Source organism: Squalius cephalus (assembly GCF_949319135.1).
Source record: "Squalius cephalus genome assembly, chromosome: 3".
Lineage (NCBI taxonomy): Eukaryota > Metazoa > Chordata > Actinopteri > Cypriniformes > Leuciscidae > Squalius > Squalius cephalus.
In genome coordinates this window covers 44,143,330-44,165,485 of record NC_137124.1, presented here as the reverse complement: position 1 = coordinate 44,165,485, position 22,156 = coordinate 44,143,330, and the positions used below count along the sequence as shown (strand labels likewise).

Genomic DNA, 22,156 nt, shown 5'->3' with positions numbered 1-22,156 from the left:
GGTCCCGCCCAATTTCAATGGTCGTGCATCAATACATGCACTCTCGCGCTCTCGTATTATCGCGTACTTAAATGCTAATGTATAAACACACTGAATAGTCTTTCTCCTGAGAGACGCCTTCGCCATTTTGCTTTAGTCTATTATTTGTATATATAAATCGGTATTAAACAAGGACAGTAGTCTGATTCTACAAAGATTTGAGACGAAACCACGGACGCTGTAAATACCCTCAAATAATTTGGCGGTTAACAGGAAGTTGCTGTGATCCTGAATATAAGTACATATTTTATTCAGTTTATCTTTTGAGTAGGTCCCACCCAGACCAAGCGTTGTAAGATAGCTATGGTGTGAATGGGTTGCCATTGATAGCTTGCAAAGTGTTTGTCCAGTTAATCGCGGAGTCCTGAAGCGCTGCTCTATTATGCGAGATGTCTAAACTACAGAAAACAAACGGTAAATATTTATGGTGGTGCCTCCTGTGCCTCGAATTCAGACCGGAGACCGTTACCAAAAACATCAAACATCTGAATCTGGGAATGTAAGTCATGCTATCTCTTTTACTCGTAATTGAATATCTTCGTCATTAACACGTAATCGTATGTTTTTTTAAACCATATTAGTTTTTATATGAATGTCATACTTTTTTGACGTTATAATTTGTCTTTTAATTACACTGGTCCTAGATGTAGGCCTAACGTTACATCTTTGTAGTCATTGAATGCAGCCAAAAAATTTACTCATACCATACATGTATACAAAACTCAGTACACTACCCACACAGGGTGCGTCTCAATAAGCTAACGTTACCCTTTTTCTGTTGTCAGAGCACTGATCAGGGAGTCGGCCATTTTAAGGGCTGTCTCAATATTCTTTCCGTTCATTATCTTTCGCCCCCTAAAAATCCCCACAACGTGTTTTTTTTTTTTTAGAATATACAAACCATTTTTTAATTATAAACATACATCGCTATGTAATGTACGTTAGTCTACATAATCCAGCTATTATTTATAATCTATTTACGGCTGTAATGATCCACATATATGTAACAAGAAAGTAATTTTCATAATGTTTTAAATAACACGCAACAACAACAACTAGAAATGCACAGTGATTTCAAATTAAACTAATATTTTTTTACAAAGTTAAATAACAATAACATCTTTGCATTACTGCAGTCTTGTTATTTTCTTAATAGTACAGCTAAATAGAACAATAAATAAGAACTTAAAATAAGATAAAATAAATTTTCACTGAAAATAAGATATTTTTAACATTTTGTCCAAACAATCAAGAACATTTAACATTGATTTGCATTTAACATAGCAAACCAATGCTAATTGAGAGATGGACAAATAAATGTGTCCCAAAAGCCTGAAATAAATTAAATGAATCCCATAACTCAAAAAAAAAAAAAAAAAAAAAAAAGAGAGAAAGAGAAACAGGACATAATGAAAAATATTTTATTCAAGACGCATTGCTGTGACATCAACATGCATTTATCATTCTTACAATCAATCACCATAAAAATGTCTACCTTCACCATGAACCTAAAATTTGGGTTCGATTACATTTTCTTCAACATTTGTTCTCACAAAATTAATTTCAAACATAAATTCGATAAGAACACTGTGGAAATTATTAGCAACACCCAACGTAACGTTATGTTTAATTTTTTATAAATAAAACCACAAGTATCGTCGGCAGGGTTTTAACTCCCCAATCATTAAGTGTGTTGTGTTTGCTATTTTAGCTGTTATACGATATACTGTACAATATGCGAGTGATTTACTCGCATTGTAGAGGGTTGCCCTGGTTGCATGATGAATTTTGACTTTAAGCCATGAAACAGGAAGTACTTGAAAGGCTAGGGATGCTCGGACACACCAAGGTGTGAGGGCCTGATCAATGCTGCTTGCTTGCTTTAATTTTATTTTTTACAGGAACATGTTTGATAAGCCGAACAAAGAAGCATTCTACATTGTCATACACTTTTTATTTGATAAACTGAATCCCACTCGTGCCCAAGACGTCTTCAGGTAACACTAGCTATACAGTAGCTAGTACTTTTTTCATTTTACAATCCTCATCTGTTGTGATTTGAATTGTTGATTCAAAAATGTTATTGTTTGTATAGACATTGCTGGCCAATTTGGGATCATAAAGGTGATGCTGAGTTTCGCAAGGTGGCTTTTGCATGGCTCCAAGAGATAGCGGTATGTGCAATTTTGTGTTTTACACAAAACTTTAATATTGTGCATTTTGTGTTCCTAGAGAATGTTTTGGGGCAAAAACGTTGAGTAAAATGTGTTAAGTTTAATATTAATGTATTTTACTATTTTACTAAATACTTTAATTGTACTATTTATGCACCTTTACTGGTTTGTAATGTTATTGTTTTTTTATTTTTTTTATTTCATATTTAGAACGAGGAAGGTAACGCTTTTCCTAAGGTAGCTGCATCACATTTGCTCTCTGCTTTTGGACCAAGATTTATCAACTTGATGCTCCACTTATCTAAATATGTCATGCTGAAAACACTGAAGACACTGACCACAGGTATGCCATTATTATTAGGGCCCAAGCACTGAAAGTGTTATAATAATAATAATAATAATAATAATAATAATTTATTTCTAAAGCACATTTAAAAACAACACGAGTTGACCCAAGTGCTTTACAGACTCAACATCTCAACAGCATTACACAAACATCAAACGACACAACAAGACACACAACACCACATGTACCTAGGGACAGTTAAAAGCAGCAGAAAATAAATAAGTCTTCAACATAGATTTAAAACCCTCAATAGAGTCGCAGGATTTGATATATACAGGGAGACTATTCCAAAGACTCGGTGCCGCCACCGAAAAGGCTCGATCTCCCTTTGTTTTCAATCGAGATTTTGGAATCTTTAAAAGCAAGCTTTGCGAGGACCTTAGTGGTCTGGCGGCACAATGATGCTGTAATAGATCAGAGATGTATACAGGTGCTAGCCCGTGTAAGCCTTTAAAAACTATTAGGAGGACCTTGTATTGCACAATATACTCCACAGGGAGCCAGTGCAAAGAGGCCAGCACTGGAGAGATACTGGAACGTTTCCTGGTGCCAGTCAGCAGTCTGGCGGCTGCATTCTGCACTAGCTGCAGACGTGAAAGCAACTTCTTTGACAGCCCCAAATATAACGAATTACAATAATCCAGTCTGGATGAGACAAACGCATGGATCACAGTTTCCATATCTTTAAAGGACAAGAAGCCTTTCAGTTTGGCAATACCCCTCAGTTGAAAAAAGCTACCCTTTACCACAGCATTTATTTGTTTATCGAATTTTAATTCAGAGTCGAAGATCACACCAAGGTTTCTCACCTGAGTATTAATATTGGAGGCTAAAGGGCCCAGATCAGGAGAAAGCTGTTTGGCTAGCTTCGATGGGCCAAAAACCACCACTTCATATTTCGACTCATTCAGCTGTAGGAAACTTGATGCCATCCACTGCTTTATCTCATCCACAATCAAGCAAAACTGACCATTTATTATTGTCATCAGATTTCAATGGAAAATACAGCTGGGTGTCGTCTGCATAACAATGGTATGTCACGCCATGTTTCTGACAGATTAAACCCAGAGGGAGCATATATAATGAAAACAAGACAGGGCCGAGACACGAACCTTGAGGAACCCCAAAAACAATCGGACGGGCTGAGGAGATAGAACTCCCTATTTCCACAGCTAAGGTTCTCCCCTGTAAATATGAAGCGAACCAATCTAATACAGTCCCCCTAATACCCACCCACTGACTCAAACGATCGAGGAGAGTCCCATGATCCACTGTGTTGAAGGCTGCACTAAGATCAAGCAGCACTAACGCTGTACAATTCCCAGAATCTGCCGACAAAAGCAAATCATTGGTCACCTTGAGAAGGGCAGTTTCTGTACTATGCTGAGTTCTAAAGCCTGACTGAAATGTATCAAAAATATTATTTTTGGTTAAAAATATAGAAAGTTGGTTAAGAACCACCTTCTCCAACATTTTGGCTAACAAAGGCACCTTTGAAATTGGTCTATAGTTATTTAACACAGAAGGGTCTAAACTCGTTTTCTTTAAAATAGGTTGCACAAGAGCGTGCTTAAAATATAATGGCACCAGCCCCTCCATAAGACTCTTATTCACTATGACTGCTATAGTGGGACCCACCACATCCCACACCTGAATTAACAATCGGGGTGGTAAGATATCAAGCGAGCAATAAGCAGGATTCATATGGTTTAGTTTATTTATTTACAGGGGCAATGCACATTAATAAACATAAATGCAAACGTGCCAGAATTAGCCCAAAAGGCTATTTTTCATCTGTAGACCCTTGACAGAATGTTAAAAGGTCACCCTAAAAACAGAGACAGAGCATCACACATACACATCATATGGAAAAAAAACAACTAATAATAATAATAATAGTAATTACAGAAAACAAATTCACACACAACCAGAGAAATCACTACTAAAATACTAAATATACGTGAATTATCTAAAACAAAGTAAACATGAGAAAAAGGAAAGAGAGAGAGAGAAAGAGAAAGATGGCAACAGAAGAGAGCAACATAGCCAAGAACAATTAGTACAAAGAAGTCTGTTGTCAAGAATACAATACTAATGTTGACAGTGCTGAATTGTCAGTAACCATTTTTTAAGATGAGACTGAAAAGAGCCAAAAGCATGTAATCGTCTAATTGTTGATGGGACGGAGTTCCATTCCCTTGCAGCTTTGACCGAAAATACAGACTGACTAAATTTACTTCTTTTGAGAGGAATAATACAGTCCCCTCTTTCCCCACCCCTTGTAGATCGGTGAGCAGTTGTGCTAATATTCACAAACTGTTTTAGTGGTGAAGACAGGCTATGTATAGTCTTAAACAGCAGACAAATATGTACATATTTGATCAAGTTATCCCAGCTTAGCAAATTGTATTTTTTTAATATTGAGCAGTGATGAAACCGAACTAATTTCTTATCAAAAGTTTTTAGTGATTGTTTATACAAAGACTCTAGTGGTTTCAGAGTAGTAATACTAGCTTGCGACCAAGTAGTTAAACAGTAAGTAATATGAGAAATAATCATGGAATGCATATACATCAAAGCGGCGTCAGACGACATATAATCACGAATAAATCTAAAATTTGATAAACTAAATCTGAACCGGTAACAGACCATTTTAACCTGCAGCTTAAATGAAAGTTTGGAATCAATCAGAATACCAAGGTACTTATATTCAGATACAACTTGCAATCTTTCCCCTGATACAAATACATCTGGCACTATACTTAAATTCTTAGTTTTGGTGATAAACATACACACTGTTTTAGAAATGTTTAACTGTAAGCAGCATTGTTCTAGCCAAGCTGCAACATGAACCAGGGATTCTGTGAGTTCATTTGCAACTTGTGACACACTACTTCCGTGTATATAAATAACAGTGTCATCTGCATACATTTGAACGTTAGTGTTAGGACAGACGGATGGAAGATCATTGATGTACAACGTAAAAAGTAAAGGACCCAGAATAGTAGGGGTGCACGATTCAGAAAATGTCACGATTCGATTCTATATCGATTTTTAGGCTCAAGATTCGATTCAAAATCGATTTTCGATTCAAAAACGATTCTCGATTAAAAAAAACAACGATTCACAGTATGTAAATGTTAGGGGTGGGAATCTTTAGTCACCTCACGATCCGATCCAATTCCAGAATGATTCTTATCTACTCCTCCCCTTTTCTTCATCTTTACTGTTGTTTTTTACTATGACATCATAGACTGCGAGAGATCTATTAAGCTGCATTCACGCACGGATCTCTTTTGAAATATAAGAAGTAAAGTGGTTTGTCCTGTCCGTTTAATCCCTTAAGACATAACTGGCTGTGTTTACGTTAATTTTGCACAAGTATAGTATATTACGTTAATTTCGCATGCGCGAGCAGTCTACACAAACAAAGCGCGTGTCAGCATTTGAAATTGAAAGCAGCCTTCTGTTAGTGAGGTTCATATTTTAAATATACAAGTCCACTGCATTCCAAACCACATATATGATGACTTCGTAGAGCATTTGTAAAAAAAATACCGAAAGGCGAGACAGCACGCTTCAAGTGTAACGTAACATCAAACAAAGCGCGCGTCTCTCACAGCGCATCCTGTGCAGTGAAGCCTGTGAATGTCCTAGTAATTCGCTTCAACCTTTCCGAACTTATGAAAGATTGTTTTACGGAAAGTTTGATTGGTGTATGTATGTGTGTGAGGAATTGGAAGAAAGCAGATTACGGGTGTTTCTAAAGCAAACTCAGCGTCATTGCATATCTGGTTAAAAACTAAGCTCAGAATCGATTCTGAAATTCTCAGAATCGATCCAGAATCGTTGGAGAGAGAATCGCGATGCATCGAATTTTTTTTTTTTCCTCCCACCCCTACAGAATAGATCCTTGTGGAACACCAGTGGATATACTTAGAGGAGCTGACTTATAATTCTGTATACTAACATACTGTGTGTGACTTGACAAGTATGATTCGATCCATCTCAACGTATGTGGAGAGAAATTCAAACTTAATAATTTAGACAACAGAATTCTGTGGTTTACGGTGTCAAAGGCCTTCCTGAAATCAAGAAACACAGCCCCGACAACCCCTCCTTTATCTAATAGAGACTTAACTTTTTCAGTGAAATAGCAATTTGCCATCTCAGTTGAGTAGTTTGCTCTGAAGCCAAATTGATTGGATGTAAAACAAAATAACTATTATTCAAATAATTAGTGATTTGTGCAGCCATCAATTTTTCTGCAACCTTTGAGACTATAGGTAAAATACTAATAGGTCTGTAATTACTAGCAGAGTGAGGAACACCACTTTTGAATATAGGCACAATAACAGATGACTTCTAAGCACATGGGAACATCCCCTGAGAAATTGAAAGATTGATAATTTTAGTGATAGGATTAACTAGCGACTCACTAAGCTCTTTAAGCATTACCACATCCATACCAAATATATCCTTTGCTCTGGATGGTTTAAGAGATGTAATTGTTCTTAAGACGTCTAATTCAGAGACTGCCCTTAGAGTAAGGGCTTGTTCACCTGTATTAACTGGGTACATTTCTGTATACTTAGGGGAAAAACATTGTGTAATTGTGACTACCAAGTCAACAAAATAATAATTTAGTGCTTCGGCTACATCAGCTGGATTGTTAGTCAGCTTCCCTTTAACCATCAATTCAAGTGATGACTTATTCCAGATTGTTTTAGAATTACCTCTAGCCTCATTAATTATCCTCAGAAAAAAATCAGCCTTTGCTTTTCTCAACGACTTTACCACCTTGTTCCGTAACATAGTGAAATGTTGTCTATCATGACTAAACTTTGATCTGTTTGCTGTTTTTAAAGCAAGATCCCGTTTTTTCATTAGTTTTAAGATATTTGAATTAATCCAAGGGACAGTATATTTTTTATTTTTAGGATTAAGTTTACAACTGAAATCATAAATAGTGCTCTCTAATTTTTTGGAAAATGTTTGACTATTCAAACATATGTTGGTCAATTTCTAACAAATTAGTCGAAGTTACCGGCTCAAATGTACTCAACTGACCCGAGTTAAATGAATCAGGCGGGGGTTGAAGAAGGCTTTGATCCCGGACAGAGTTAGAGATACTGGCTCTAATAGCGGTGATCTTATCCATAAAAAACTGCAAGAAATTTTCGCAAGCTCTCCCTGAATTTTCAAAAACAGAGGGACAGGCAGGATTCTGGACAGTATTAATCACACACTGTAAAAAATTTCTAACCCTCCCAAATCAAAAATTTCAAGTGACCGATAACATCTAATTTTTTCACTTGGCCCAAGTGAAATTCTGTAAATTATAAAATTAAATTCACAGATTTTCACTTGGGCCAATTGAAATTTACAGAATTTCACTTGGGCCAATTGAAAAATTTAGATGTTATCGGTCACTTGAAATTTTTGATTTGGGAGGGTTAGAAATTTTTTACAGTGCACGAAATAATACTTTAGGACTATGTTGGTTTTTGGAAATTAAATCAGAGAAGTGTCTTGCCTTAGCCACTTTTACAAACTGTTGATAAGACACCATACACTCTCTTAATATCTCATATGAGACCTGTAGTCTGTCTTTCAACCATTTCCTCTCTACCTGCCTCCATTTTTGCCTAAGCAACCGACTCTCGTCATTAAGCCAGGGCTGAGATACAGTTTTCGCTTTTACCTGTCTCCAGGGGGCGATACAATCCAAGATATGGTTACACCCCATATTGAAGTCAGATACAAGCTCCTCTACACCCTGATTAGAAGAATTGGACTTAATAGCTAGCGTATTAAACTGCTCTGAAAACTTAGTGGCCGATGCAGCATTTATGGCCCTGGCACGACGGCCAGCTGTCACTGGCCTCGCAGGAAGCCTCGCAAATGTGACATTAAACATAATAATAATAATAATAATAATAATAAAGTGATCTGACAGCACCAAATTCTCAATAGTCAGCTCACCCACCGGAACACCCCAGGACAGTACCAGATCAAGAGTGTGCCCCTGCTTATGCGTTGCACCAGCTACCGACTGGGTAAGGTTAAAGGAATCCAACAATAACAAAAAATCTTGTACCAAGGGCTTCTCAGGGCAACAAAAATGAATATTAAAATCACCTAATATAACAAGGCTATCTCCACAAGTAGTCATAAAAGATAAAAACTCAGAAAACTCTCCTAAAAACTCCTTGTTATAATTGGGAGGTCTATATATTAGTGCAAAAATAACTGGCCTGGTCAGGACCACTTTAAACACTTGCACCTCAAAACTAACATACTTATCAACTGTTACCAGTCTGCATTTAAAAGAATTCTTAAAAATTCTTAAAAATCCCCCCGCCCCGACCCCCAGTTCGTGGAGAGTTGAGAGCATTATAGTCTCTAGGTGATGCTTCAGCGAGGGAGCCACGATTACAATCGCTAAGCCAGGTTTCAGTCATTAGTCCAAATCGCGTAAAGAGATAAGATCATTAATTAGGGGCCAAGCACCTAAGGTGCGGAGGCACCTATTGTATCTGTTCCATTTCTTATTATTATTCTTCCGCCTTGGGAGTCTATGGCAGCCCATAGAACCGATTGCGGGAAAGTTGTTTTGGTTTGACATTCTGATAGAGGACAGTCCCAACATTAAATACACCAATTTTGGTGTTTCTAAGTCATTCCCTCTAGCGCCACCACCTGTCCAAAATTTCACTAATATTTTGCTAATAACTTTTTAACCGTAAGGCCAATCAACAAAATTATTTTTTCCTCTGATTCCTGAGCTCATGCCGATTCGATTGCATTCATTTTCCGTCATAAAAATATGGCCGCCATTTTGAATCATTCGAAAAAGCTACTTTTTAGAACTCGTCCTAGACGGTTTGTCCGATTTGCACGAAAATTGAACCAGATCATCTTCAGGCAGTGCTGACCAAAAGTTATGGAATTCAAACTGATTCGTCAAACCGTTTTCGATAAATTCTCGAACAAATTTTATGTAGCGCCTGCAAAAACAGTCGTAAGGCTGTATCTCTGCAACGGTTTATCATATTCAGAGCAAACTTGGTACATGTCATCACAAGCATGACCTGAGGCTACATGCTGCGTTTCGGCGCAGCGCCACCTACTGGTCCGGAGATATGTAAAATGGCTATTTTTGCTTATAACTTCTGAACAGTTTGTCCAAAAATCATAAAATTGGTCTCGTTAGATTCAGGGCGACATGCCGAGTTGACTGATATCCAATTTTACAATATCGGCCATTTTGACTGCCGGCCATTTTGAATTTTGTGCTAAAATGCTGTATTTTAAGAACGCATGAACGGATTGTTACGAAACTTGGTATGGGTCATCAGCACAATGTCCTAAAGGAGCGTGAGAAGTTTCGAAACAGCGCCACCTAGTGGTGATTTTTTTTTCAAATGCTTATAACTTTGGGTGTGGTCGACTTATTTTCACGTGACTCATCTCATTAGACTTGTGAAACCTTGCAGAGTCCTACGATACCAAACATGCTAGGTTTTGCCTTATGGTTTGTGTAGCGTTGTGATTTAGCGCTTAAAAAACATTTGGCTATATCTTCGAAACCGCTAGTCCGATCGAGACGAAACCACAGTCAGAAGTTTGGAAACATAGGTCGATAGCTAAACACTAAAGCCCAAATGCGAAAATATTGATGTTTAGGGTAGTAAATTCCAATCAAAGTCATGTGTCAGTCATTTTTTACGTGTTTTTTCATATAAATGTCTATAACTCTGAAGCGAATTGAGATATTTTCACCAAAATTAACACACATATGTATGGGCTCACTCTGAGGGCACATACAAAAAATGGTGGGACTGAGCCTCTTGGTGGCGCTATAATAGAACAAAACATGAAATTCCCATTGACTTCAATACAGTTTTGTGAACTAAAATGCTATAGTAAACAAATGCATTGGTGTAATATTACGAAACTCAGAATGTGCCAACAACACCGTCCCCTGAAGGTACTCAAAATATTTCAAAACAGCGCCACCTAGTGGTCAAAAGTTATAACAAAATTTCCAAAAAGGCTAATAACTTTTGAATAAATCTGGCTATTGAAATGCCACTGGTCTTAATAGATTCCTTGGGCGCTTGTCTGAAGTTTAAAATCATTGGTTACCCGTAAGCCAATCACATAACGTTTGGTTATGACGTGTGTTATGTGCCGGCTCAGCCACATCGAACTTCCACTGTAAACACATGTATGATGCGAAAACAAAACCATCGAGCGAAATACCGGAGTGAACATGGCTGTGAACGACTTTTGCAGATTATGTGAAGTAAATCTACGCATCCACGGTACAATCACTGTACGTCTACGTCACGGCTCTCAGCCTGCCCTCTGTTCGTTGATTGGCCGGCTGTTTTGAGGCCGGAGGAAAACTGGGAGATAGGTCGCTATCTCAGACTGAGTACAGAAGCGAACTGAAATTGAGCGTAAGTACGAAGTCTAACGTAGTCAGGCTATAAAAACGCAGCTAATGTTAACATTACAAAGGATCGGACAACAAATTTCAGTATTCAAATAAGGTAGGAAGATGGGCATACTTTTAAATCTAAGCCTGCCCTGGTGTTTCTTATTTGTTCTCTCTTATTTTGGTCTGTGTCATACCTAGTTGAAAAAGTTCCCACTCGCCACTGGTGTTTAGGGCTGCAGGCTGTGCAGACATCTCTGCTTTTTACATTCAGGTCCAGTTGGGTTTGAAAAAAAAATCCGTTATTTTCTATTATCCAGGGATCAAATTATCATGTTCAGGGTATGTTTTCAAATTGATATAATTGTGTTCTACATTTGTCACATCAACAATTAGATGACCAGTGGGTCCCTGAGGCTGCAGCTATACCAGCGAGTTCAAAGGAGCTGGAGATGAAAAGATTTCAGCTGGTGAAGAGACAATTCCAGAGAGTGACCGTAGAGCAGGACTGTCTTATACAAGACTATCAGAAAAGAGCTAAGTGAGTGGCCACATTCCTCCATTCACTGGTTGGAGCCACTGCACATCAGTTGAATCGGTTACATTACAGGAAGTCTTATTTTGTTAGATAATGCATCTTATATTTAGACAATTTACTTACTATTAGTTGCCTTTCATAGGTTCACTCAACGCTGCATAAGCTGATACTATGGAAACGCCTCCAGGTGTGGCCATTGTCTGAAGTTCGCCAATTCATTGGCTGATGTTCTTATTATATCATCGCCATCATATAAGGACGTGCCCATTACATAAATCCTCAGATTTCTTATTCATTAGGAAGGGATTTATATCTCTCTGTCAGGGTTTTTCTGTGACGTGGTCAATCCTGTCATTGAGAAGTTTTGTATGGTCAAGCAGCCTGGGCTGTGCAATTAATCGAAATAAAACCATCAGTAACTCATTATTTGCCGGTGTTTGAAGCGTCTCAGAGTGGGTCAGTTTTCAATAAATGCTGCTCCAGACAAACTCTATCTCTGTATATGCTCTGAGTTTTGGTCGCTTTAACTTGCATTTGGGAATGCAACATGCGGCAACCATCTTTCCATACTTGCCAACAAAATCAACATAAGACAAGCTTTAAGGGCTCCCTCAAAATAAAAGTTGGATGGTTTAACGTTCAAACGTTTGATTGTTTCATTACAACATTATTACATTGTTATATTACAACTATAAAATTACAATACTAATATTTATGGCTGTCTTAATTTCTTCATTTTCAAAAATGAAGAAATTAAGACAGCCATAACTATTAGTATTGTAATTTTATAGTTGTAATGTAAAATAAAATGATTGATATTATAAAACTTTTCCTTCTCAATTTTATAGTGAAATTACAATTGTAGTAATTACTTTGTTTTTTAGTAATTTTGTTAATTTAATAATACTAATAATAATAATGAGGCGGATTAATGATGCTGAAAATTCAAATGCATTTTAAAATATATTAGAAAATAAATGTTATTTTAATTTATACAAATATTTCACAACATTACTGTTTTTGCTGTATTTTGGATCAAATAAATGCAGCCTTGGTGAGCAGAAGAAACTTCTTTTAAAAACAAAAAGTCTTACCGTGCTGTGGCTTGCTAAATGGCAGCCACTCGTAGCATGGCACTGTGGTATAAAGCATTGTTTACCAAACCTGTTCCTGGGCTGTGTTTAAATCCACTTTTAGACGTACGCTTTCAAACTTCTCTAAGCACTTCCCCTCAGGGGATTCCCCACTGCCATTTTGAAGCCTGTTCAACTTCGTTAAGTGGATGAGGGAAGTTTAGTTGGACAGACCCTCGAACCCTTGATTTTGACCAAGGGAGCGAAACTTCAGGCAGAATTTAATAATTTAATGCCACATTTAATGCTTAAGCTAACTGTTTTTTTACACACTTATAGTTTATATTTTTAATGCTTAAGCTTACTGTTTTTTTTACACACTTATAGTTATATTGCTATTTTCATTTGTGTATTTTTTTTAATATTTAATATGAAAACTTTTAATAATAAATTAGCTCCATATTGGATTCCAATTGATCAAGGGCTTAGGGTGTTCCATTTAAATGCATTGCAAGGATGCAAGGATAGTAAGCACTCGTTGCGTGTTGCTGTCCTAGCAGGCTTATTTCATGTAAACAGGATTAGATTGCATCTGTTTAAGCGAAGGTGATCCTTAAAGTCTGTCCCAGCCACAGCTACTTCCTTGCAAGACTACCTTATTGAACCAGGAACAATTATAATTTAAAATGATAATGATTTAAAAAAAATATATAGTCTATCATGATATATACACAGCCAGTTTTACTTATTGAGAAATGTATTCGAATGGGAATAATTACCTAATAATTTTATTGGAGTCTTACACACAGTAGGTCTAAGTTAGTCTAAGCCGTGCATTAATTTGCAGCTATTATGGGAAAAATGGAAATAATTGGCAATCATGTAACAAACAGTACATTTCATTTATCTATTATAACTTTTTTGTTGTATTGGTCGCTTGGCTGTTTCCTTATAAAGGTCCAGAAATTCAATTTTTTTGTCAGGTGTGTGATTTTTCTTTTTTAATATGTCATTACGTTGCTGTCTTCCTGCCAGCCAATCGCTGCATTGCTGATTGTGGTTTCAAGTATCGTTATATCTGCCCTTTCCAATGAACACAAGAACGTGCAGTAATCTCAGACAACTTAATCCAGATATTTTAATCAAATCCGCAAATTTGTTTGAAGAACCAAATTAGCTAGAGATCATCTCAGATGTTTTAAGAGAGGTACAAAGAACAGACCCCTGGGCTTTCAGTTTTTGCATACATTTCATACTCTGAGTAGGTACTTATTTTGAATAAGTAATTACTTCACGACCGCTAAAAAAGTATGTTCTATGAATGTAATCTGGACGTACTACATTCGCCATGTTGTCAAGACCTACCAGCGTCAGTTACATAATTGCTTCACTGCCATTCATAAATCCTCTCCTGTGGCCTCATGGTACTTCTGAATTTGGAGGACATACTACTTTTGTCACATACTGTTTTTCACCTACTACAGGGCTTGACATTAACTTTTTGAGGCACTTGTCCTTCGGACAAGTAAATTTATGTTTCACTTGTCCATGCACAAAAGTCACTTGTCCGGGTAAAGATTTATAATTTTAGCATTTATTTTTTTGTGTTTTGCTAATGCAGAATTCGAACAAACCATTGAAAGCATCCAAACACTATCAATATTAATAAAATCCAGTTGAAACAGTAGAAAGGAACGTGTCCCAAGAATAGAGTTCCCCTTCAATAAGAAATAAGGATCTCCAGACTCCATAATATAAAGTAATACTTTGCACGCTGGTGTGGAAATAATATAGGTAACAATTTTGGTGTTATTAAAAATGTTATTTGTTAAACATTTACACAATTTCTGCAGAATGAAACACTTTCTGTTATGTACTGTTTTGCAGCTTCGTCTTCGATGAACAGGGGTTTCATTACTTGAAAGAGGAATTATTTACTGCGTCATCTCAGTTACAGTACGTACATTATCAGGGCTTGGAAATACTGTGACTTGCTAAAGTAGGCAAATGGCTAGTAGAACATAACCTTTCATAATAATTTTAGTAAATCAAAACTGCAAGACCCAGTGAAATTTTATATACAGCTAACAAACTAACGTTAGCTTGCATTGCTAACGACATTGGCTAACTCAAATTCGGTAGGTATCCTCAGTATTTGCAAGATAGCTAGACTTACTGTATACTATATCTAAAATAATTTTGTAGACACAACAATGGATTTTGCCACTTTCTACCCGGCAGAGGCTGATTTACCAAGGGATACTTTAAAACAGGGGTGCCCAATCCTGCTCCTGCCGATCGACTGTCCTGCACAGTTCATCTCCAACCCTAATCAAACACACCTGAAGCAACCAATTAAGGTCTTCAGGATCACTTGAAAATTAGTCAGGTGTGTTTGATTAGGGTTGGAGATGAACTGTGCAGGACAGTCGATCGGCAGGAGCAGGATTGGGCACCCCTGCTTTAAAACGTGTAGCTACTTTACATCTGAACATTAGCTAATATTTAACTATGTACATTTAACCAATACAAATGCTGTTAATGCTTGTTTACAGTACACGGCTGCCGACGCTAGCTAGCTAACGTCACTTACTTGTCAGCCAGTTAGGGTTTCCCCCGACAGACGCCACAGAACATTGCTCCGTCTTCATAAATAACCCAGTCGAATTCATCTTTCCATTTGGTTACAAATTTTCGTTCCCGTTTTAATTCGTATGGTGCTGTTGGTGTAAGGTGACTTGTTTTTGGAGCATTTCCTGGCGCTTGGCTGGGCTGCGGAGCCCGAAGAAACATCACTCTCCACTCCAGTCTCCACCACTGTTCTTTGAGGCAGGTAAAAATGTTTAAACTTGGACCGACTCCTGATTGGCCAATCAAAGCATTCTGAGTTGGACGCTGGTTCGACGGATTGTGGGGAAAAAAATGTGTTCGTTTCAAATCGGTAAAATTAAATCTGTAAAATAGACGTAATGAGTGGCACATAACGTAAAGTAACATGGCATTTTATTTTGTTTGAAATTTAACTTGTCCAGTGGGACAACTAATTTTCTCTTCCACTTGTCCCGGACAAGCGGACAAGCCTTAATGTCGAGCCCTGTACTATATAGTAGGGAAGTATGTGATTTCAGATGCTGCCCTGGAGTCAAACCAACACAACACATTTTCAAACTCTTCCTAATCAAACACACCTGATTCAATTAATCAGTCGTTAGTAGAGACTCCAAGACCATAAATATATGGGTAAGATAAGGCTTGCCATGTGGTGTCTCGTTTCTTATACATAGCTTACCATACTTGTCCTTTTCTGCTGCTTCCTTCATCAAAATCTGAGGATTGATGCCATGGGTATGTCCTTGTATGATGTCGATGACACAACATTTCTTTACGGGCTTCAGACAATCGTCACAGCTGAGGCAGTTCTCATAGCGTCAGCTACTGTCGCAGGGTCTCATTCCCTACTCAGGAAACCAGGGTTATTTTGTTTTGTTTTTGTTTTCAGAGGTTTGGAAAAGTCTTTGAGGGACCTTGATGCAGAGGATGCCAAATATGATAATTTGCTTAAGTAAATCTCTAAAATATTTTTTCCACAGCTTTGTTGAAGTAAATTGCACAGATTTTCACTTCACTAAAAACAATGTTTCTTGTTTGTAGAAAACATGACTGTAATGCAGATTTAAAGGAAGACATTATTGCAAAAAATCTAAAGGTTTGCACCACATGTTCACTTTCTTTTTCTAATAAGTAATCTCTTGACTACTGAAATGTCAGTACTAATATTTCTAATATATAAATATTTTTTGTGTAAACTACGTTCTCAGGTGCGAGGCCTTTGGAATGAGACAGACAGAGTCTTATCCACCCTTGAAGGAGAACGTAAGGTAATGGAAAGTGTGATCCATGGACAGGTGGACCAGTACATCTTGTGTGGGCAGAACCTGAGTGTGAAGTTGCCTGCAGTTCTTCGTGAAAGCATGGAGCAACTATCCCACCAGGTGAGATCTACAGGCAGAAAAGGAAAACTTTAACTTGTGAAAATGTATGCGTTTTTGTGTTTATGAACACATGATGCATTTCCTAAAATCTCAATAGATCAGCATTTCTATTTTGGTATTGAAAATTCTTACACTAAATTTTATTTGTGTCCATAGTCCAGTGTTGGTAGCTTGTATGAGGGAGGGCAGCCTGTCCTCGTGCCTTTGTTGGAGCTTCTAAATGAGGGATTACATGTCCTTAGTGAGGAGAGAGCGAAAATTGGAGGCCCGAGTGTACAGCTTCAACACAAAGACCTTCAGGGGAATGCCTTGCTTTTCAGCTGCTCAAAAGAAAACCTTAAGCTTATCAGGTACAATTAAATGTGCTCTTGAACATTAATAAGCAAGTTATGTGTCCTTTACACTTGGAGTGTTATTTAAATGACTGACCATATGTCTGGATTAGTTTTGAAGTTGTTTGTTAAACGTTACATTAAAAGACAAAATGAAAAACAAAAACACCTGGTTTCATTTAATTTTGAAAATTATTGTCACCATTGAGTTAATCTCTGATTGATCAATGTCTAATTTGATTCATGTGTTGACAATTTAAATCTGTGGCCATACCCTCTGGGTTCACAGTCACCTGAGTATAATGGAATGTGAAGGAACATAATGAATTTGGGGACCTTTTACTGGTTGTTCAGCTTTTGAACATATTATAGTGTTTCAGTTTAACACTTGAAGTCAAATGTTTAGAAGGTACAATTTACTTACTTTGTTTTTTTTTTTATTGATTTTAATCTTTCCAGGCGGAAACTGATTAAAGAGGATGCAACTGAGATCAAGGTCTCTATTAGAAGAATGGAGGACAACTGGGAGAACAAGTGGGCGGTGTGTTTGAAAAACACACCCCTGACCTCTTTTCTTATAGAGGATCCTGTAAGTGAAGTCATTGCTGCTTTTAAATCTATGCTGTCAGTTTAGCCATTTAGGTTATTTAGGTTCACTGGTCATACAGTTCACTTTGTCTTCTCTGAAACTTTGCTGTGTCCAGATTATACAAAGCAGTATGCATACAGAAGTCACACGTTTAGTTTATCTTTATCAGTGTTCTGACTTTGTTTCAATGAGGATGATCTGCTTTCTGTAACATTTAATAGGCTCTTGACTTTGTCTCTCCAATGGCTCCTCTCTCATTTGAGCCGGCTTCTGAGGCTAGCTTTGAGGCTAGTGTCCTCTCACAATATCCATATAAACTACCTGGTAAGTTAACAGCTTAAATGGGTGAATTATGTGATATCTTTCTTCTGTAAGATGGTGTAATTATCCTTTTTTTTTTTCTCCCTCACTTTTGAGAACTGCTAGAGCAGCCGTCAAAAAGAAAACCAGAGGTAACAGTGACAGATGTCCATTTTGAGCCAGAAGTCCAACTGGAGCCAGAGCTCAAAACGTACAGCAAAATTTGAGTCTTTCTAAATAGTGAATGTTGGGAAAATAACTTTTGTTCAATTTTCATGGAAACTAAGTGTAACTTCCTCCCCAATTTCTCAACAGCACTTCAATGGCAGCTGAAGATAAGGGGGTCCTGCTGTCTTCTGACAGCAGCTTTTCCAAAAAAATTACGACTTTTGACGCACCACCATGTCAATCTCCCTTGCTTTACCCGGTTAAAATTCAGTCTGTGACCCAGACAGCCAGTCCAGTACAGGTAGTTTTGTATTGCTAAGCTCTATGCTTTTTCTGCTTGTATCTCTTCATTTTAGCCCCATGCATGGTGGCACAAATAAACACCCTATCTCAGTTGCTGTGTTTGCAGTTTAGTATCTTGTAGATTTTGCTCTGGGAAACTGATACATGGGCAGTCCTAAGCAATGCTCTACTCATCACAAGTTTTCCCTATATCAAACCTGCTCTCTGATGACCGGTGCGAACTGAGAGAAATCGCCACGGACAGATACGGAGCAGACAATCCTCTGCTTGAGTTTGTATAAATGTACTGTGTGAAAAGGTTAATTTTACAATCCGTGCTTTCTGGAATAACCCCAGATGTACATGCAAATAATGGAATGTTTGCTTGCATTATACTTGATCTGTGAGCATGTTGATGCATGTATTTCTGCCTTAGTTTACCCCCTGGAGTTCCACCTTGTTTGTTGTTTTCAACATAACTTGTATCCCCCCCATCTCTTGCAGCCTAGCCACAGGAGAAGTCTGCACTCAACAAAGACCTCTTTCCTAAAGAACAAGGCTCAAATTTTAGATTTGGAGTATGACAACTTAGCAAGTCAAGTATGTGATTTTTTTTATTTATTTATTTATTTATTTAGAGGTAATTTAATACAACTACTGAGGACATTTAAAATTTAACTTCCCATTAAATTACTGAACTAATATTTAGTTGCATAACCATTGTTTTTGATAACTGCGTTGCATTGAGTCAACCAACGTCTGGCAACTAGAAATTGGTATTTCAGCCCAGTATGAATTAATTGCATTCCACAGTTGCTGTGAATTTTGGGGTTTTGCTTCAGAAGCTGTATTCTTAATGTCACTCCACAAGTTTTTATGGTTGATGTCAGGGGATTGAGCTGGCCACTCCATTACCTCAGTCCTTTTTGTCTGGAACCAAGATGTTGCTTTTCTTCAACTAGACAACGACCCCAAAGCACACAAGTGAGCACTTGTATGCTTGGGGGTTGTTGTCTAGTTGAAAAGACCCATTTGAAGGGAATTTACTATTTGGCATAGGGCAATAATCTCTTCAAGTATTTTGATGTATTCAAACTGATCTATCCCTGGTGTACAATAAAATAGGCACAACACTGTAGTATGAAAAACATCCCAATACCAAGATTTTTGCGCCACCATGCTTTTGTCTTCACAGTGTACTGTGTCTTGAATTTAGTACCCGCCTGATGTACTGTAGATGAACATTAGACCCGAAAAGAATGATTTTTCTCTCATCAGTCCACAGAATTGCAACATTTTTCTTTGGAACAGTTGATGTGTTCCTTGGCAAATTTTAACCGATTCTGTACATGCTTTTTTTTTAACAATGGTGCTTTATGGGGGCGTATAGCTTAGCTTCGATCAAACGTCTTCTGTCTGTAACGGTACTTTTCTTTTGTTTTTGTTTTTTTTTGTTTTTTTTACCACAACTGAACAGCATATTAAAATTGCTGTGTTTGCAGTTTTGGTGCCTTGTAGATTTTGCTCCGGGAAACTGATACATGGGCAGGCCTGAGCAGTGCACTACTCATCACAAGTTTTCCCTATATCAAACCTGCTATCTGACGACCGGTGCGAACTTCGAGAAATCGCCACGGACAGATACGGAGCAGACAATCCTCTGCTTGTTTATATAAAGTGAAAAGGTTAATTTGCTGTTTGGTTCCCAGTTTGCAGAGGCAGTGATCATGAGTCCAGTCAACGGAAGGAGTGATGTGGACCTTGGGCAGTTACTAAATGCCATATCTGACCCTTTTTCAGCTAGGAAACAACTATGCCGCACCCCTGAGAGTCTAAGTACAAGTCTTTTGATCTTCTCCATTTTAAGTATTTTGAGTTATACAGTAAATAGTTAGCTTACTCTTCATTAGAAATATTTTTAAACTTGTAGCCTAGCTTTATTTATCTTTTTTTAATAAACTCTCCCTAGTTAAGGATGTGAGAAGTTCGTGGAGAAAAGCTGTGGAGGAAGGCATGGCTGAGAAGAAACAAGCATCTTGGAATCAGCATGACAGTCTTTCTTGGCTCAAAACGCCAATGGTTGAGGTGAACAGCCCTGGCACAAGACCAAGTCCAGAGCCTTCCTTCTTTTCAAATACTCTTGCCCATTGTACTCCCCCTCCTGTCCAGCAGGGGTCACCCCTTCACTCAACTGTGTCATGGGACTCCTCGCAGCTGGAGGCTTTTAACAGCCAAAGCTCAAGTGATGTTATTAAATTCAACATTGCTCAGGAGGAGCTCCCAAATCTTTTTGAGGATGAGGTGTCATTTAACAGTGACTGCTCAGAGGAGATCCACGGTAACAAGGAGCGAGAGGAAGAACTTATACTGCCACCTGTTGAACTGATGACACAAATGTGCTTGGAGCCCTCTTTAGATAAATCCCCTTTCAAAGACTCCCCAGTACATTCAAGCAAGAGCCCAGGTTTGAGCCACTGGACTGCTGACGAGAGGCTTTTCTTTCTTGATCTGGACAAGCTTGAGAGTCTTTCCCCTCCTTCTCCTGCAGAGAAATTCACCCTGCCCAGTTTAGTGAATTTGACTCTTGACGAATACTAACATATCTTAATAAACAACTATAATTGTTTACATACTAGTATGATGCAAAATGTGTCTGCTAAATGAAATTAATTTACTGTTTGATGTTCTTTCACTTGATCTAATCACAAGGGCTTTGAACCTTTTTAAAGCTACTATTAACTAACTAATTTGTCTGAACCATGTGAATTCTTATGACATCAATACTAAACTTTAGTATGTACAAACTAATTGTAAAAGGTAAATATTGGCTAAAAATGTTGGTGTTCATGTTTTGTAATAAAGGCTATTTTTTGCAAACCCTCATTTATCTCTGTGGTCCATTTTAAATGAATTTATTTTCCTTTGACTGATTTTAATTTGTGCCACTGTACAATAACAAACTACAAACATTAGTTTACTGAAAATAAATACCCAGCCACCTGTTAATCATGGTGCGCACTACTCTAGATATGTGGTATTAATGAGCCTGTGTAGGGCGGAAGACAGAAATGTGTAGCAGCGAGTCACTCATGGGCGGGTTCATCCGCCTCCAGCAGTCAGTCCGAGAAACCCGAGAGCGCACCAAAGTAACAAACACAAACATGGCGCCTACTTGCTGCCGTACAGCCTAGCGTTGTACAGAAACAAAGTTACAAGGAATAAACAACGCGCTCACATTGGGTGGACGTTTTATTCTCGCTCGAGACGGAGTGGACGGGCTGAAAGTTGAAACCTGCCTACATGTCAACGTGTTTTCCTATAGTGCTCTGAACGGCTGGTACGTACTGTTGCGTTTGAAGTTGCCTCATGTAGACAATCGCATTAAGTTGTTGCATATTCTCCGGCTGGTAGTTTCGGAATGACTTGTAATGTGTTATTTTCGCTGTCGTTCTTTTTAAGACTTGTTTATTTCCACGAGTCGGTCGACATTTCTTGTTAAAACACAAAAATTAGTTTGCTTTTTATTGCCTCAAAGTAAGTGTGATCGAGTTGTGTGTGTGTGTGTGAAGTTGTTCGATCTCGTGAAGATGAAACAGTTGGACACCGGAGCGCGTTCACAGGCCTCGCTAGGAGAGAGATACTGGCTGTATCAAAATATAGTGTATTGTCTACATAGACAACATGAAATTACACGCACATGATGTCTGAAAGGCAGTTCCCTATTTTTTGAGATAGCTGTGTTGTCTGAAATAAAGCGTGTAGGTGCTGTAGGGAGTGTCAGGTCAGCGTGCAGGTATACTGCACTTACATCCGCCTGTTTTAAGTTACAGATGAATAAGCCAATTCACCTATATATATATATATATATATATATATA

At 37.9% G+C, this 22,156-nt stretch overlaps 2 protein-coding genes across 9 annotated transcripts in view; both read left to right on the top strand.

The window, feature by feature from the left end:
* The first annotated feature begins 4 nt into the window (after positions 1-4).
* On the top strand, positions 5-21,156 carry haus6 (HAUS augmin-like complex, subunit 6). 3 transcript variants are annotated; one of them, XM_079866385.1, is made up of 16 exons: positions 5-538; positions 1,941-2,036; positions 2,135-2,213; positions 2,424-2,556; positions 11,402-11,546; positions 16,116-16,178; positions 16,268-16,322; positions 16,435-16,608; positions 16,765-16,958; positions 17,400-17,529; positions 17,751-17,853; positions 17,956-18,040; positions 18,145-18,298; positions 18,784-18,879; positions 19,989-20,115; positions 20,249-21,156. In XM_079866385.1, exons 1-16 carry the CDS (start codon positions 429-431, stop codon positions 20,875-20,877), a joined length of 2,373 nt encoding a protein of 790 aa, XP_079722511.1. In that variant the 5' UTR covers positions 5-428; the 3' UTR covers positions 20,878-21,156. The 3 variants fall into 3 exon arrangements, with proteins under 3 accessions (XP_079722511.1, XP_079722510.1, XP_079722512.1); XM_079866384.1 differs by having other exon boundaries at positions 17,947-18,040; XM_079866386.1 differs by lacking the exon at positions 18,784-18,879 and having other exon boundaries at positions 17,947-18,040.
* A 248-nt stretch (positions 21,157-21,404) lies between these two features.
* The window catches only part of dennd4c (DENN/MADD domain containing 4C), a 228,618-nt gene continuing 227,866 nt past the window's right edge, over positions 21,405-22,156 (top strand). For all 6 annotated transcript variants that reach the window (XM_079866350.1, XM_079866349.1, XM_079866348.1 and 3 more), the window contains exon 1: positions 21,405-21,616. The gene's annotated coding sequence lies outside the window, so the exon portion shown is untranslated. The remainder of the gene's footprint in view (positions 21,617-22,156) is intronic.

Bases quoted from the DNA above. Each gene is read 5' to 3' on its own strand.
- haus6 (XM_079866384.1), top strand. From the start codon at position 429: ATGTCTAAACTACAGAAAACAAACGGTAAATATTTATGGTGGTGCCTC. The intron at 18,041-18,144 runs GTACAGCAAAAT...ATTTCTCAACAG, and splicing joins CTGGAGCCAGAGCTCAAAAC to CACTTCAATGGCAGCTGAAG. The intron at 20,116-20,248 runs GTACAAGTCTTT...AACTCTCCCTAG, and splicing joins CCGCACCCCTGAGAGTCTAA to TTAAGGATGTGAGAAGTTCG.